Here is an 18,073-nt window from a genome sequence, read left to right on the forward strand (position 1 = left end):
TATTTAAAAATGACACAATCTATTTCGAGTTAGATGAGAAGATCAATATGGCTGTAGCTTCGTATCTTCTACAGACGTGAGAGTGATATAAAGCTTGTCATCTAACTCTCAGCAAGAAAAATTTGCAGATTTCCCATGATGCCAAACTGTTACTTTAATTTTCACTATGCAAAAGCAGAAGCCGATGCCATAGTGACCTGATCAGTCAAAGATGCAAAACTTAATATATGGTCAATGTTTTTCAGTCTCAATCATCACTTATGAAGAAGTGATTCACTGTGAAAGTCATCTATGAGTGCCAGAAAAACTGTATAGGTCTGCCTCCTTCTTCCATCTGCTGCTGTTGCATAACAGCCTGAAGTCCTTTTTTTTTTTTTTAAAGAAAAAAAACCTGGTTGAACTGAAACTGTCAATTAACAATTGACATACCATGCTACTGTGTCCAGAGAACATCATCAATCTCTAGCTGGACAGTTATTTTGTAAGATTATGTTCCAGTTATGCCACATCAGTTTGAAATGGGTAAGTGTTCATCATGTCTCATCACAGGAACATAACTATATTCTGTACTATAGTACTTCATGTTCTTTCTGTCCATCACATCCCCTTCAGACATGGCATCTCATGGTCAGGGGTGAATGTCATTACCCCAATCTTTATCATCTCTCCCTCTTATGCAATCTGTTCCATCATCAATCTCCCCATTATCTATTCATCTGTCAGCATTTACCTGTCTTATCCAGGGCTGCAGTCTGAACTATGGGCTACTCACACGCGCTGTACCTGCGCTGCACAACAGGCACACCTGCCTCTGAGATCCCACTGAATTCACCGGGGGGACGCGTGTTTCTACTTTGCCTGTGGGAAGTTTATTAATTAAGGGACTCCATAGGGTATTTGACAATTTCACTCACTGTTTTTCTTCTTTGCAGAGAGCACATGAGCAGATCTTCGGTGACCTGCTGGCGCTGGAGACAAGTCGTTCTTCATTTAAAGCGGATAAAAGTTTACACTCCACTAAACTGCTAGCGCGTTGGCAATCACGTCATCGTCGTTGGTCAGGTGGTAAAATCTTAGTGACGTGACACGGTGACATCCGTGTAGCGTTACGCTGACCTGATTTCACCTCAATTTTACAATAAGACTTTAAAGTAGTTCTAGTATATCCCAGTTTGCTCCCAGCAAGCTCAGCAATTGCTCATGTTTCAAGTTTAAGATCATTGCATATGGCTACTATCTTTACAACCTTAAAAAAAAAAAAAAAAAAAAAAAAATCAATGAAACTTTATTTGTGTAGCACCTTTCATACAGACTAGTGCAATTCAAATTGCTAAGGTCATTCACAACCTAATAATAACAGATAGCAAATATAAACTGTAAAACAATTCAAAACTAATTTATGAATGTTAGAAAAAAATAATAATAACAATGACTTTTAGGTCTTTAATAATCAATCTTTAATATTCACTCGCATTTATTATTTCTGGCATTTATCTTTAAATTTCTTACATAAGTACTATAAAAAAATATGTAGAAATAAATCAATAACATCTACAAAAATAATATGTATTTGAATTCCTTTGTCTGGTAGATTAAATTCAGCACAATATAATTATTATCTTATTCATTTTACTATACATCATTATCCCCAGAAAGACAACAGAACCTCTTACTATGTAGTGGAAAACAAGTCCAAACACAAAGATGACATAAGGAAGCTTATCCATAGGCATGAGTGGAATTCCCTCTTCAAAAATGTCAATTACAACGTAATTTCTGTGACCTTCAAAGACCGAACGTATTCCTCAATATTCTGAATGATCCACAAAAAGATTTGTGCATTAAAGCACCAAACCTAATCCCAATCTAAATTTTATTCTTCTATTTGTTACACTTCAGCCTGCACACTGGGCCCATAAAATGTTGTTTCATACTTTCATCTGCACATGAATGTGTTGTCTCCAGCAAGAAAATATCAGTTTGCTTGAGGTGCTCTCAGTAACCTGTGTGGAATTCAAAAAGTCCCTAAAGGTCCTTGTAGGGTTTACAGACAGTAGCTGAGGTCACATGGATTTAGTTCATGTCAGGCCCCAGGTTTAACCTGTTATGAAACATCCTGTGCAAAGCAGCTATTTTCTGTTGATGGGATGTCTTCATATAGGACATAAAGTGACTGATGAAATCCAAATACATTCACAGATGAGATCTTTTTGGTCATTGTAACTCCTTTTTTCCGTTCGTTGTAACAACTATCTCTTCAACGTCAGATCAATATATGTATATATGAAGCTGATGGTAACCATGAGTGACTTAGAAATAATGGTACAGCGCAAAATAATATAGTTTAATATAGCGCTGAAATAACCAATCAATTACTTAGATCATTTAATGGTAATTTTTCTGTTGTATGTTATGCAAATTGCATTTCCTTGTATTTTTGATTGTTGGTCAGAAAAACAAGCAATTTAAATACATCACCATGGGCTCCGGGAATGTGTGATTGGAATTTTATATATCATATAACTCATATAACTGCTAACTGTATTGCATGGAAAATAATATGCTTGTTTACCTGTTTTATCCTTGTTTAGGATAAAATTAAGTTAAAAAATGTTTCAGTAATATACCAGACATCATGAAATATGCCCCCTGCAGAGCTAATGTCGCTTAAATGTCATGTAATGCCTGAGACAACAGTTACAAGTAACTGATTCCAGTAACCTCCCTGTAAGCATACAGAATGTAAAAGAAACTCAAAACCAAACTCTGTATTAATAGATTATCATTATGGCACAAAAACACGGTGCAGGTGCTGGAGATCACTGAATGGAAAGTGGGTCATAGTGGGGGAACCCACGGGGATCGAGCAGTCCTATATACCTGTTCCTTATATCCATGCCACTCCTTCCTATTCACTTTGCTACAGTTTTTCAATTAAATGCACTGTAATCTTATTTTCTTGAGAAATGCTGACATGAAGGGGATGTTAGTCACAGTTTGCAGCTTGTGTTTTTCTCAGAGAACTATACGCCTTTGTCTGGACAGTAGTGTTGATAAAAAATGATCCTTCCTTCACTCTGTGATTTATAGGTCTCATGCCTTTTATCAACTGGTGAGTAATACCTTCAGCATTGGTGAGGTTGCGGCCTAACTGATTGTCCCACAGGGGCTTGACCTCAGAGCCTTTCCATACAATATCATCTTTCTCACAGCAAGATGACTTCATTGTCGCCTGAAACTGCTGAAATCCTGAAAGAGATAAGGATTTCCCCTCAGGTAACAGCCAAACAGACAAACAATACCAAAGCTGTCTATTAACATTTCTGTCCTCTCAACATGTCAGTGTCTTCTAGTCTTTCAGTGAGAGAAATTATAGTTGGCTAATAACTGTTTTTCCCATGCGTGTATTGGCACGCCTGGCCATTTTCAGTTAAGTGGAAGTCCCATAGTCCAAATAGTTTTGAGTTCAAGTAAGAAAGTTATGGTCATGAACCTTACTTCCAGGGCAGCCTGAAAAACACTGCCACTATACTGGTATGATACATTCGGTTGTTACCAGTTTTTAAAAAAAAGAATCGGGTTTAGCTGATGCTAATTACAAGATGGTGCCAGTTTGATTTTATCAGTTCATGTTGAATTCCACATCTTACCGTCTTATACCGTCATATTTTATACTCCTATAACTAGACTGTGGTTTTTTCTCAACGATTAAAGGAACTTCTTATAGAAATTAGTTTGATTTGGTCAGCTTACAATATCCAAGTGCCCTGTTGTATCATGTGACACTCTACAACACAAGAAAATGATGCTGTTCAAAACAGTTCTCAGAAGACTAGGGCTGTGAGACACACAAAATGACTTCCTGACCTCAAGATAAAGATTTCCTGCATTTAACGATGTTTATGCATGTCTGATAATGTGCGTAGGCGACATGAGTTGTGTTACTTTTGCTTCCACATCATTTCCAGTCATAGGCATGGTTTTGTACCTACTGTCTTTTAAAGAGTTTTGTTTTATTGCACTTGCTGCCATTTCTCCTAAAACATAGTTACAGCCACCATTTTGTCAAATCTGCGACAAAGCAGATCTTTTATTTGCTCACCAAATGCACTTTCTGGACCATTGTCTGTAGGTTTGGTTATTTATTCATTAATTTTGTTTGTGATCAGGTTACTGCTAACCCAGCTAGCCATAGCCATATGTTATCTGTGTGAAACTAATGTGTTGCTAATATAACATCCTTAGTAACAATTTTCTCTTAAGCTTACAACTTTTTACTTTTTACTTTTACCCTTGTGGATTCATCATGTATGGTTATAAGACTGATCACTCTTTTGTACTTCCTATGGGGACTTATATGAGCTATTTGTAAGTTTTGCTACTGCTACATTGCCACCTTTAGCATTAACAGTGTTTTACTTACCAGTCTTGTGAAGAGCTTATAGCATCGTTGCATTTACAAAACAAGAGGTTATAATATGCCCTCTGAGCATTGCTTCTTCCTCAAGGCAGACTGGATGCTAGTGACTCGGTATTGGAAAGTGAAAAGGCCGTCCAACCGATCCAAGTATTGGTATGCTAAATTCAGTATGAGAAAAATTGTGAAAAATAGAAGCAAAACAAGAGGGCTGCTTACCACTGCTGAAGAGAGCAGTAAAGGAATGAAGTTGATGCTGAGCTCACAGCGTTTTTAGACTGGTAAGTAAACAGCCATTAATGCTAATGTCAGCTAATGTAGCAATAGTAAAACTTAACAATAGCTCCTTTAATGTTGATCTTGCACTGGTGATGAGGGTTAAGGGACAATGTAACTAATAGACTTTTGCAAATCCAGTTTCCTTGTTACTGTACTGATTGATTTTTACAATAGGCCTGTCTTTGGTCTAAGTGCTGTTTATGGTATCACCTGCTCTCCTATACCTAACTCCTTTATGAGTGTTCCTAGCTTGCTGCATAGCTATGCGCATAGCGAGGGCAGCAGAAAATCAGTGGAACTAAAATGATAACACACATTACCCCATGCCCCTAAACTGGAGCAAAAATGGGCCAGGTGGGTAACGAAGTAGCAGGTTAGCACCGAAAGAAACTGTTTTGTGTGCATGAGAAAGACTTTAAAGTCTGTGTGTATGCCGAGATTAAAAACAGGGAGGCTTCATTGAAGACAAAAAAGCAGAAACACAAGTGATATGTTGTCTAGTGCAGGTTTTCCTAGATAAAGATGTGATTGCATGATTTTAGAGTTTCGATGACTATATTAGTGTGTGACTCAGCTCATTTGTGTGTCAAAGTATGTGGCAAGGTGGTTCAGAGAAAGCTTATCTGTGGCAGACTGTGTAAGAGACATGGCAAGAATTGCTGTTGAATTAAGTCACGCTAGGAGATAAATACTGTCTGGTGTTTGTAGTGTCAAAGGCCAATATATGACAGATGACACGCCCAAAATAGTGATGTTTCTCTCCCACAAACAAAAGCTATAACTGAGAGGAAGATGAGGGCAGCCATAATAAAAATCATTATAGATTTGACTGTGCATGCTTAGATGACACACTATGTTGGTTTTGAAAAATTCTTCATTACGCCTCACAGACACAACAATACAGAAAAAATGCATTGCAGGTTCAAACACTATGCTTAGCTCATGACCTCGTCTTTATCCTTAGTACATTTGTTTGGATTAGCACTTGCTTACAGACGTTTTTGACACCAATTTTGCACTGCTTGGCATCACTTTTACAATTTCCCAGACAGTTTTTCCCCCGGGCTGAACTGTGTACACTGCAGATCTGTTTTCTCTCTGGCGCATGTACACCTACACACACACAAGAAAGCTTATCTCCACCATCGGCTGCGAAATACTGGGAGTCCCAGTCTGCTGTTTTCAGTTCAGAGTGAGGGCTGTGACAGAGAGAGAGCGAGAGAGAGAGAGAGAGAGAAAGTCTTTGTGATATCAGACCCTGAGACAGAGAGAGCCGTCAAGAGTTTGCCAGGATTAATGGACATTAGCACATGAAGTCATGAAGGAAGCAGGAAACGCCACAGGAAATGCCTAAGAGGGTGTGTAATGCCATCTCTGATCACTGCCGATGTGGCACCCGCATTATGTATGCTGATGTGGTGGGAAAATAGTGGGGGCTTTTGTATGTTTAGCACACAGGAGGAATGCTAAATATAGTGAGAAATCTGAGTCGTTTTAGAAAAAGTAATTGTATTGCTGGTATTGTAAGACAGCAAGATGTTCAAGTATTCTAGTGAGTACAGTGACAGTTAAATAACAAATTAGACTAATTTATTATATTTTCAGCAATGAATGACATATTTAAAGATTCGATGCCCTATTTCATTCAGTTATTTATTAGAACACCATGTCTTTACAGTACAGTAGTTGCTTTACTTAAAACAGAGGCATTTGGTTAAATATAACAAAGTCATTTATCATTATGCAAGAATGTGTAACTGTTTACATGTTGGTATAAAAGATTGCAAAATGAAAAACAAAAGACTGTGCAATTGCTTTGATATACTCTATTTATCTTTTTCAAACACAAAACTTAACAAAAACATTTTTGTGTAATAGTTTTGCTTTTAGCTTGTCTCTGCAACACTTATATAAAGAACTCTTTGTATTGTCTCAAGAGCCTCAGACATAAAAAAAAAAAATCAACTAATTACATTGATTATGTGTATTGTTGTATGCAGTTTATTTCTATAGTATAAAAATGATGAAATCCAAGTTACAGCAGGTGTAATATCTCCCAGGTGTCTGAATCCAGTCTTGCCCCCTATGTGTATATTTCACACTCAGTCAAACAAAGAGAGACAGCGAGTTGCTGTCTAATCAGCACAGGAAGAAACTACTGTGAGTCTGTCATCGTTCTCTCTCAGCTCATACAAAAATGGGGAAATGCTTTCAGTCTTCATTTTGTTTTTCTACTGAGTTCACTGATTAGGAATGAAACTTCATTTTTGGCTCAGTGGGTATGAAAGGCTCAATATAATAAATCTGGACATACAAGCAGGTGGTTGCAGGTGCCAACAAATACTGCATCTCATGATAAAGTAGCTGTTGCGGTATCAAGAGTTTGATCAGATAATGGTCATAACATGCCTTATAAATCCACTATTGTATGTATGCTTTACCCCTATATCTATGTCTCTGTCACTGATAAATCATATACACTTACCATGTTGCCCACATGTACATTACATAGCAAATAACAGCACAGGATTGAATGATAAATTGAAGGTTCCTGCAGAGAAATATAGCTTGCGGTGTTATGTAAAAGTCTTCAGTGTAAGAGGACCAAAGACACACCTGGAGCCACACAATCCATTAGTGTTTGACCCTCAATAGACAACACTCGTACAGATCGCTGTCAGTTCACAGGGGAAAGATGCATCATGTCTGGTCTCCCTCCTTTTCTTCTATTTTTAACATTTTTGTGTTACATCATTACCTGGTGTCAAGTTGCCCAGAGATGATGATATCATCTGGGTAAGGTAACTGGATGTGCTGAAAAGATGATCCTGGGAACTTGTTCACACAAATGTTCTTATGTATTCAGACAAATGATGAGATGATGAGTACATCGTGTTATCCTGCATCGTCACCTAACTTACGTCTGGCATCAATTACATGCCAGAGAGCGATGACTCCCTGATAGACCACTTCTGGACATACCATTTTAACTCCAATAACTCAAATTCACATAGGATTTATGTGGGATTTTTGAACCAATCACAGATATAGAACATATAAAAATCCTTATACTGTATGTCATTCTCATAAAGTCAGGGAATGTCAGCAATTGTCAAACTGATAACTTTGTTAAGTATGTTTTTGAGCTGTTAAATAGGGCACTTGTCTCCAAATAGAACAATAGGGTTAAAATTTCTCTCCTTTTTTCTGTAATCTGTAAGATCACTATACAGCAGCAACCCACACACTGACCTCTGATCTCACATAATAGCTCCCCGATGGACACTTTTAAACCGGGTGCCATTTCAACATCACTTGTGATACCTTTACATGTTCACTTTAATAGGTAAGTTAAACGCTGAGTCCCACTGTGCTCCATCTCTTCCTGTAGCCACCCCTGTACGTGACCTCAGTTTCCCAGAAACCTGAACCTGATTGCTTCATCTTTCCCTCGCCTGTCATCTGTTGTGTGTTGGTTGCATTACATATCATATTTGATCTCTCGAGCTGTCAAGACCCTCTCAGCAGCAGGAAGGCGAGTGGCAAGTGGGGGGTCTGTTGGAAATGAGAGTCTGCTTTCTTCATTAGCCACCTCCTTGAGAGAGCGATCAGGGGAAGTCTGTAGTATGTCATCAAACTTCAAGAGCCTCTGGCTCACCTCAGACAAACTTTGGTTTCATCTGCCACAAAGGGTGCAGTGTTTAGACCTTTAAACAAGGGCCATTATTATCATGTTCAGAAACTGAGACAGTGTGTAAAACCTTTAAATCTGAAGAGCAGAGCAAACTTTTTCTGATTTACGCATCACAATATGCAGTATGCAATGTTATGAGTGTCCATTGCTGTGAGTCTATACTATAGTAAGAAAAAAAAAAAATCCTAACAGATTTTAGAAGTAAGAATGGCAGTACAGCTAAGCGTAGTGCTAGATTCATACTGTACAGACTTGAAAGCCATACCAATCTTCACATCTAACTCTTGGCAAGAAAGTGACAAATTGTAATTTTTTTACACGTTGGCTATTCAAGCTTTCTACCTTTAGGCACAGCCAGTAATACTGTATCCAGCATTTGTGCTAAGATAAGCGAACGTATATATAACAGACAGGCATTGGAGCTGTATCAATCTTCTCCTCTATAACTCTCAGACAGAAAGTGAATAACTGCATTTTACAAATGTTGAACTATTTCTTTAATATATAAGAGCTCTGACAGAACGCTCACAGGAACCGGACTAGTGTTTCAAAGGATTTAGTCTGTGTATGTTCCAAGGCACAACACCATGTTTGGAAACTTGGGGGTGACTTGGTTTCAGTAAACTAGACGTGTGATTGTGGCCAGTTGCAAAAAGTGTATGTCTCCTTTAATGTATTGACAAAAAGAGCTTTCATGCTCCTGAGGTAAATGTTCTTGCTAGAATGTTCTAAAAGGAGCTATAGAGTCACCTGAAGGCTGTTCTCCATCTCCCTCCCTACTTTATAGAAAGTGGACAGATGGAACTAGGCTGGTGCTTTGCTAAAGTTAGCTATGCAATTAGTTCACACACTAATTAGCTATGAGAGCAGCAGAGGCACACCAGATTTCCCTGGTGTCTAAAACCCATTTCCCAGCCTGAATAAGAGTAAATGAGGTCCTGGCAGCTGCAGCAGGAAATATCCAAAAATAAAAAAAAGACAAACATGGCAGCTCCTATGATAGAAAAAGGTTTATCACAGCTGATATATGTGTGGTTTAGTTATGGGAAAATGGGAATGGAATTTTTAATTCTTCTGTGTGGTATGTTAAGGACAAATATTTCACATTGTTTAATCAGTGGTTACTAGAACAACTTTTATTTTATAGAAGAGAGGTTCCCAACCTGTGGATCAGGACTCCCACAATTGGACACAAGACAAATCTGAGGGGTCACAAGACGATCAACAAGGCAGAAAAGCAGAAATTCTGTTCATTCTTTCAAACCTTCTGTCAATCTTTGCTTTTTGTTCCTTGTGAATCACAGAATGATATAACACACTTAGACATGTAAAAATGTATCTCTCTGTGATTGAACTGTTGACAACTCAGTGACATTTGCAACTGCTGACAAGGGGTTGTGATTAGACTTTGCGTTCATTCAACCAAAACAGTAAACAGTTCATTTCAAAAATGTAGTAAATCTGCTCAAGTTGCAATAGCAACAACAACGGAAAACCCATCTACTGCATCCACTGATGTGTAGAAGTATGATTCAGATGAGCTGGGATTTTACTTGTACTTACTGTAAATGCTGCTCACACTGCTCTGCTAAACTCTGCTGGGATGAAATGTGCTTTCGAAATGGAAAGAAAAAAATAATGTCAGATGAGTGTACCTTCAGTCTCTGCGTGTGTATGTGTGAGAGCACATGTGTGTGTTCTGAGGTGAAACTACAAGTCCAAGAATGTGGAAGGGTTATAATACAATTAAAGCTCTGTTAAGGGAGTGCAGCGCTGGCAGGCATCTGACATCAGGTGCAACGGAGACCCAACAATAGGGCGTTCTGAGCTGGTGAACAAATCAATGTCATATGTATCGCTTATCATGAACAGGGCCAAATGCTTCACTTGAAAGACACTATGGACACATTAGACATTCATAATGGGCACGAGTCAGGAGGAGGTCAGCTTGATGAACACCACCTTTAATTATGTGCCTGTTTTTTTGGAAAGAAATAGACTTGGTTATCTTCCCAGGACCTGGTACTCTGTCCTGATCCTCTGAACAGGTCACACGGTGAGAGACAGTTTTATAGGCTGCAATAATGTTATAGCATCCAGCCGATACAGCAGATACCATACCAGTAAGATGAGTCATTTTCTAGTTTCTTTTAACAGTTGCCAATAGGAACATAAATCATGCATCTTACAGACAAATGTTCTTCCAAACAAATGTGGAGGCAAATATTTAAACTTCCCATCTGACTCAGACAACTTTAGTTTAGTAAGAACTGAGTTTCTGAACAAAACACAGCAGAGACTTCACATTGTTGTTTCTCTGACAGTGGAGAAGAAATTCTCTGGCATCAATTGAAAGCGGGGGAGGTCTCGTTGGAACATTAGCTATTCATGCACTTGTACTCCCCTGGAGGAACGGGATCAGGAATCCCACCCATTTACCAGAAAAAGGCAATGTCTCAAGGAAACTGATCCAGATCTGAGGGATCGGGGTGGAGCGCTGCTTAGCTGTTTTTCTTTCCCTTTTTTTTTTTTCAAAGTAAATCTCTTTTTTTCCACAGTGGCATTATTTCAAAAAGCATTAACTCTTTCCTTTTAAGGGATTTAACTGACACTCACATCCATAGTGACTGACATTTGAAAGAAGCTGTAAATGAGAGCTTGAATAGAAATACCTCTCAAATCTCCAAGTTAAAAATGGCCCCATTCTGAAGGACAACTTATTTTTTTCCCACCTTTTTCATCTGCAAAACATTTCTCGAACTGCATATTCATCATTCTGTAGATAAATAGAGATTATCAGCAACAATCTGTCCTTTGGCCCCCAAGACGTGAGAAAGTTTGAAAAGGCCTATATTGTATTGAAAAAAAAGTGGCATTATGTGTTCCTTATCAGGAATATGGTTGGGATCTTTGGAGGTGGGTGGTAGGGGTTCCTTATCCAAATCAAGTGCCCAGGGCTAGAAGGTTCTGTATGCTGTACCGATGCTGTAAAGCCCTTTGAGGTAAATTATAAATCAAACTTACTTGGATTAATTGATTGTTTGTTAATGTTTACTTAAACCTGCAATAATTGATTTTCTTTGGCCACTCAGGGACAGCAAAACACACTATTAACACAAAACCGGCCTAACCTTATGAAGTTGATTCAGATGCTAGATGCCAGCTTTATCTGTCTGCTGTTTGGTGTTGGAAATGAAGCCTACGGTAGGATCACCAAAGTTGTTTCTTTTGTGTAAAGTAGCTGCCTGCTGCGACCGAAAACAGTGGTGATGACAGCAGTGAGCGTGAATGAAAACGCAGGCAAAAACACGAGTCGCAGGCCATAAAAGCAGACGCTAAAATGCTCTAAAGAGCTGAGGATCACTACAGAGTTGGGTCATAATTCTATGCGGGTTCATCCCTGCAAGTCACTCCTTTCACATTACAGTTATTGGACCCAAATTTAACATAAAATTTTTTTTTAGTAGTGCAGCTTTAATGACTTGTAAGATTATGTTTGTCATATAAATGTAAAATAAGAGTTTTCTTCCCCATCTGATGGTGCCAGTTTTATCTATATAGGCAAAATTCACAAATTACAGTTTGTCTTGAAGGGATTTCCTAAAAATTAAGCTTCAGCTGTTACCTTTAGCGCTTCAACCCCTTCACATATTCATAAAAACACAGTTTATTACCCAACTCCAAATCCTGAAACTACCCTTGTCCCTTTAACCACATGTCAATTCCCATGATTCCCCCCGTGATCGTCCCAGCCCAGGGAGACCGTCTTTAACTACATGTCCTAAGCATCGACAACAATGCCCCAACAGCACCAGATGTAGAGTCATAAATCACAGGCCCATGCACACCCAGGAGAGTCCATAAATAATGTAACAGTTCTGAGGGTAGAGACACCGCGGCAAAGGGTCCTGAGGGCCGAGGCAGCATGTGAGCCACTGGCCCATAACTCTCTCATTCTTTCAGTGACACAGAGCTTTTTTTCTCATTTACTTGTGAGTAAATCATAGAGGGGAAACACTGAACACATGAATTTTTTCTTCAGCTAAGACCAGTGATGATGGTGGATTATTTTAAAGCATTCTGCAGAGACAAACCAGATGTTTTTGCAATTAGACTGTGTGTGAGAGACAAAGAAAGAAAGTCGTGCAGACAGAGACAGGGGCAACTAATTCATAGGATTGTTTTTACCTACATGGAATAACAGATGACCGAGTTTTTTCCACACAGTTAGTCATGTAGTTTTTATTCAGACCAGACTAAATACACTTTTCATACACCAATCAGTTACAGTCGGCATTAGCCACATACAGGTGCCAGACCATGTGAATTGATACGTTTAATCCCTTTGCTATTGTAAAAGGGTTTCAAGCGTGGTCATATAGTCTGAGGGGTCAGGCGGTTGTTGCAAGTGTGTTTCTGTTAAACCCCCATGAGTGAATCTATTTTCTGAGGCACCTCTGACACTCATCTGGACCACAACAATGCCCCCTTTCTCCTCTCCACCTCACGCTTGGCTGGCCTCTCTGAATACGACCTAGGGCGAAATAATCCATACCCCTGAACCCCCACACCGCACTCACATACATAGGCACACACACGAACACACATGTTGGCACCTAAATGGTCACACGTGTTGAGGATCACTGAAATGTACACATAGCCTCTTGTAGAATTGACAAGCACACTCATGATATACTCACACTCACACGGAGGAGCAAAATTAAAAGACACACATGCAGGAGGGCAGGCAGACATTGCACATAATATACATAGGAACACTAAAGCATGAACATCCACCAGAGGACAGTAAGTAAAACTCAGAAGACTTAAGAGTTACAAGGCTGCCCCCATGTGGAGACATTGAAGAAATACACAAATTTCTTTCTCTGCATTTTTCTTCTTCACACAAACTAGTGTCAAACCACTCCTGTAAAAATTGCTGAGCATCCACCGTTGAGTTTATCAGTGTGACTGACCAACAATAAACCACACCAGGACACAGGAGTCTTCTTGAATGTTCTTTAGATGACAGTAGCCCTATGTATCTTGAATAAAGAACAGTTGTATTCAGATGTCGCTACGCTGTCCCACAAGCAACTCATGCACTGCATCAAACTGTTAACAGACTCTTGTTGTAGTTTAATTTTAACAGAAATTGTTGCTGGTAACAATTATGTTTGGTCTATCTATGAAAGCAAGCATTAAATAAAATCTGAAACACAACGAAATGTGATAAGATATGATTGTGTCTGTTCTGTTAGACATAAGAAAAATCTAACAGTTGTGATATACAGTATGGAGGGGCCTCTGTCCTTGCTTGCCCGCAGTACTGGACGTGTGTGTTTGATGCCTGAGAAAACTCTACAGCAGAGACTACTCATCTGCTCAATATGAAACCAGTGTTAGAACATGGCTTTTAAAAGTAGGGTACATAATGCCTGACACACAGAGGACAAATGTTATTTCACTATGAATGAGTATGGTAACAATAGATTCTATTCAGGCTGTGAGACTACAGTTCATGTACAGGTGACAGGTAATGATATATAATGTCTAATTACTCCACAGAGATATATTTAAGAAGTTTAAGGAAAAGTTAATTATGAATGTGACATTTGTGAGTCTGAGCATTTGTCTGTGTTTGCGCATTCATACATTGAGTCGGTAAAATACTTGAAAATGTTGATTTGATTACGATCATCATGGAAAATGGCCTTTGGGTTGCAGAAATCATACAGATGCCATCTGTCACACCAGCTGAAGTTTCTTTGTGAACTGCTGATAAGCAGTACTTGGAGTTCAGACTAAAAAAGTTTCATCAAGACCATCGTCACAGTGAGGGAATATAGTGGCCGTGAGGTGGGCAGCACTGGCGTGGTCTAGACAGGATCCATCCCCCTGCACACAATCTAACTTATCTTTAGCCTGCATGTCACTACATCCTGGACACTCTCAGAATAACCAGAGGAACAAGTAAGAGTTCATTTTCTTATTTTTGCTATTCCTGCAATTTTATCTGTAATTTTTTGTGTGTGTTTTTGTTCATTAATAGTTTCTCTAGTCCACATTTTAGCAGTTTTTAGTTCCTTAATTAGCTCTGTTCTACTTGTAGCTGCCAATAAGTTATGCTGTTTTTTACTTTAGTGAAGAACTGGATCTTTTTGCTTTTGCATCCTCCTCCCTTTTGGCTCCTCTCTTAATCATGGTGTCCACTGTCTTTGAATTGTTGCAGAGGACAACAAGACAACTACAGTCTCATTAAACTCATTGTTTGTATTGTCTTCCAAGCTAACTCTTTGCTTTACTACCTGCTCTTTTATAGCAAAATAATTGCTGCAAGTGATTCATTTATCTGCTTTATCTCAATGGTTTTACTGTTGTCAACACAGAATTCTTTATATGTCCCAAATAAAAAAATTCTCACTGTTCTTATGATGAAGCAAATATTGACACTGCTGTGTTTACCTCTGAGAAAGAGGATAGCTTCCCCTTGACGTTGGCCCCCCAGAGCAAGTTGTCCTGTTTTGATAAGGCATTGAGGGTGGTGAGGTCACCATTCAGACTCCTTATCTTTACAGCCATTTAAAGGGTAGGTGCCGGCTCTTTAACATGCTTTTAAACACGTGAAATTTTGTCTTGGCTTTGGTGCATTTTCTTATTTTTCACTGTTTCATGCAATTATGTGACTGAAGTAAAAATTATGGAAAATGCAGCTGTAAGAACATGTTAGAGAATATGGTCATCTTGACTGTTTTTTATATTTCAGGAAATATCATGACTTCTGGCTTCTTTAAAAAAAAAAAAGAAAAAAAAAACAATACAGGCTGTTTACACTTACAAATAGCCCCTTTAACTCAGCTGTACTAACTTACTGTATTTTACTTTAACTAAAATCTCAATTTACACATTCCACATTTTCTACATTTTCCATTTGCATTTGCTCCTACGTGAGACATATTTCATTAGCAAGCATCAAATTCCTATCAACTATAGCTTTCACTTTAACAGCTAAACGGCTGAGCTTAGTCCCAGATAGATGACATGCAGATCTATTATTTTTTCTCAGTTCAGCATCCTTTGCCTAATGAACCATCAGAGTGCATCGTCTTACAATCTTGGTTAAACGGTTAAACTCACTCAGAATCCAACATGAAGATTTATATAGAGCTACATCTACGGTTGAGCAGATTTAATTTTCCGTTCAATTATCTGTGTAAGCTATTGATACAAGACAGCAGAAGAAAGTGAGAGTGAAATGTTCTTACATTACAGTGATGTGAAACAGTCATAATAAAATTACAGTGCTAGAATTTGATTGCTTTTTCTGTGCTTAGGTTTGTGAATGATCATGTTTATTGGAACTCGTTTTCAAGGGGGTCCTCAACACAAAACACAATACACAGAGCAAGCAATAGCACAATTACACTCACACACACACACACACGCTCTCCCAGCAACACCTGAAGAAAATGGAGATTAAAAGGCAGAGAGAGAGAGAGAGACAGAGAGAGAGAATAGGAGACAGTATTATGCGTACAGTATGAGTGTGTGCATGTGAGTGTCAAGGCCACCCACAGATGACTTCACCAGGACAGGGTTAATCTCTCTGCTCAGACAGTGAAAAGGTTTGGGAGGAGGGAAGAACCACGTAATCTGATGTCCCGCCTGCCGCTCAGCCGAGCCAGCAATGGTCTGGACTGGGGAGGGTTTTGCTCAGGTTAGCTGCTCTAAGTGGATTATGGGAGAACACGTCAGTGAAAGGACACCTGGACACATACACATATACCTACCTACACACAGACCCACACACTGCACACACGTGCACAAGCGGAGAAGATTAGTCAGAAGTGCATTTTTCACCCCCTGCAAGGAGCTTAAACTCCTTACCAGCTGAGAAAAGGCATTGGAGCAGCTCTGCATCTTTGACATCGCTCAGCTTTTTCCTGAAAATATTTGAATTCTCTTTACCCTTTAACCTTTTACAATCACCGGCTGCAGCTCAATGATTCCTTTTTCTTCCAGATATCTGTTTTATTGAAGTCTGACTTGAGTATCAGGTGGTGGAGAGCTGTTACAGCAGGAGGATGGAGACAGACCCAAAGGCAGACTCAGAGTCTGAGACCCAGGTCCCAGACAACAACGAGGCCCAGGGCCCAGACAGCAGCGAAGCCCAGGTCCGGGACAACAGTGAGACCCAGGTCCCGGACAACGACAAGACCCAGGTGCCAGACAACAGCGAGACCCAGGTACCAGACAACAGCAAGACCCAGGTGCCAGACAACAGCGAGACCCAGGTACCAGACAACAGCAAGAACCAGGTGCCAGACAACAGCAAGACCCAGGTGCCAGACAACAGCAAGGCCCAGGTCCCTGACGACAGTGAGGCCCAGGTGCTGGACAGCTTCGAGTCTCTGAGGGTGGACACCTCCGAGTTTGAGGTAACTGCCGACCGCCTAGAGCAGCTGATGAAGAGCATGGAGGTGCTGCTGTCGGACGTGGAGCAGCTGCGGAGCCACTGCAGCCACCAGGCCACCGAGTTGATGCGTGCGGCGGTGGACCTGAGGCAGCAGCAGGACGACCTGAAGGAGAGCTACTCTGAGCTGTCCCGAGAAATGCAGGAGATCATAGATTCAGTGGACGACCTATTCAGCACCAAGAGTGCCTTTGAAGCCAAGGAGAAGCAAACACAGAAACTGAGTCGGCAGCTTTGAGGGAGAGAAAGTGACTTTTTTTTCTGTGGGGGGTGGTTTTTGGTCTGGGATGTGTGAGTGAGTGAAAATTTGGATGGGTTGGGTTTGGAGGTGGTGTGTGATGCAGAGGTTTTCATGGCTTTGAAACAATATTTCAATGAGACTCTTGAATGGCATTATATTAACTTGTTGTTGTGCAAATTGTAATTTTTAGGTCTATATCTGCCAGACACAGTCACTGAAAAAAAATTAAAATACATTACTCTGTATCACTACGCTTAGTCCTGTAATACAACAGCACCTGGAACATTATGAGCTTAACAACGGTAGAATTTGTTGCATTGCTTTCATGCTAGATTACCACGTGCTGCTCTCTTTAATGCAGGCGATGACAAGACCGTACAGAGGTTCAACCTGTGCTGCGTGTCAACATATGATTTACTATCACTTCTGCTGTCATCAGATTTTTTTTTTTTCCTGCACTAACACATGCGTGTATCATAGTTATTTTTTCTCTCTCTCAGGTGTTTTTTGGAGGATAAGACTGAAGTATAGATTTCACTCTCATCAGGCTGCATGGCTCCTTCCGCTTTCTGAAACTCTGACACAGGAGTGTTTTGCTCTCCACTGGTTTCCAGTTGTACATCTTCCATAATCTCTTCCCATTCAGTCATGGTCCATTGTGGTTTCTCTCTAAAATAAAACTAAATATAGAGCCTTAGGGCGATGTTTACCTCCAATCAGCACTTCTGCTGTGACTTACTGGTCTGTACTTAGTGGTTGTGAGACGTGCAAAAGGGACCATCGGTGGCCAGCAACGTGAAGAAAAATCAATCAATCTTTTACCCTAGATCACATTTGACTTTTTTCTTATGTAATGACTTATATGAATATTATTGCTTTCATCTTTAAAATTCATACATGAAACCATTAAATTATGTATGCTCAAACGTCCTCTTCTTCTCCTTCTTCCTTTTATTGTGGTATACCATA

At 39.6% G+C, this 18,073-nt stretch overlaps 2 protein-coding genes across 5 annotated transcripts in view; one reads left to right on the forward strand and one right to left on the reverse strand.

Moving 5' to 3' along the window:
- The window catches only part of LOC130187654 (pleckstrin homology domain-containing family G member 1), a 63,629-nt gene extending 62,547 nt beyond the window's left edge, over positions 1–1,082 (reverse strand). Inside the window, exon 1 of the mRNA XM_056405444.1 lies at positions 915–1,082. Coding sequence (XP_056261419.1) covers positions 915–990 — 76 coding nt within the window. The 5' untranslated portion in view covers positions 991–1,082. The remainder of the gene's footprint in view (positions 1–914) is intronic.
- Positions 1,083–14,222: 13,140 nt separating this feature from the next.
- Positions 14,223–18,034, forward strand: LOC130160744 (uncharacterized). 4 transcript variants are annotated; one of them, XM_056363439.1, is made up of 3 exons: positions 14,229–14,363; positions 14,863–14,979; positions 16,413–18,034. In XM_056363439.1, the coding sequence occupies exon 3, from the start codon at positions 16,475–16,477 to the stop codon at positions 17,099–17,101; it is 627 nt and encodes a 208-aa protein (XP_056219414.1). In that variant the 5' UTR covers positions 14,229–14,363; positions 14,863–14,979; positions 16,413–16,474; the 3' UTR covers positions 17,102–18,034. The 4 variants fall into 4 exon arrangements, with proteins under 4 accessions (XP_056219417.1, XP_056219414.1, XP_056219416.1 ...); XM_056363441.1 differs by having other exon boundaries at positions 14,240–14,363; positions 14,867–14,979; XM_056363442.1 differs by lacking the exon at positions 14,863–14,979 and having other exon boundaries at positions 14,223–14,363.
- The last annotated feature ends 39 nt before the right edge of the window (positions 18,035–18,073 follow it).

This window comes from Seriola aureovittata, chromosome 19 (genome assembly GCF_021018895.1).
Source record: "Seriola aureovittata isolate HTS-2021-v1 ecotype China chromosome 19, ASM2101889v1, whole genome shotgun sequence".
Lineage (NCBI taxonomy): Eukaryota > Metazoa > Chordata > Actinopteri > Carangiformes > Carangidae > Seriola > Seriola aureovittata.

Excerpts from the sequence above, each read along its gene's own strand:
- LOC130160744 (XM_056363442.1), top strand. The coding sequence starts at position 16,475 with ATGGAGACAGACCCAAAGGCAGACTCAGAGTCTGAGACCCAGGTCCCA.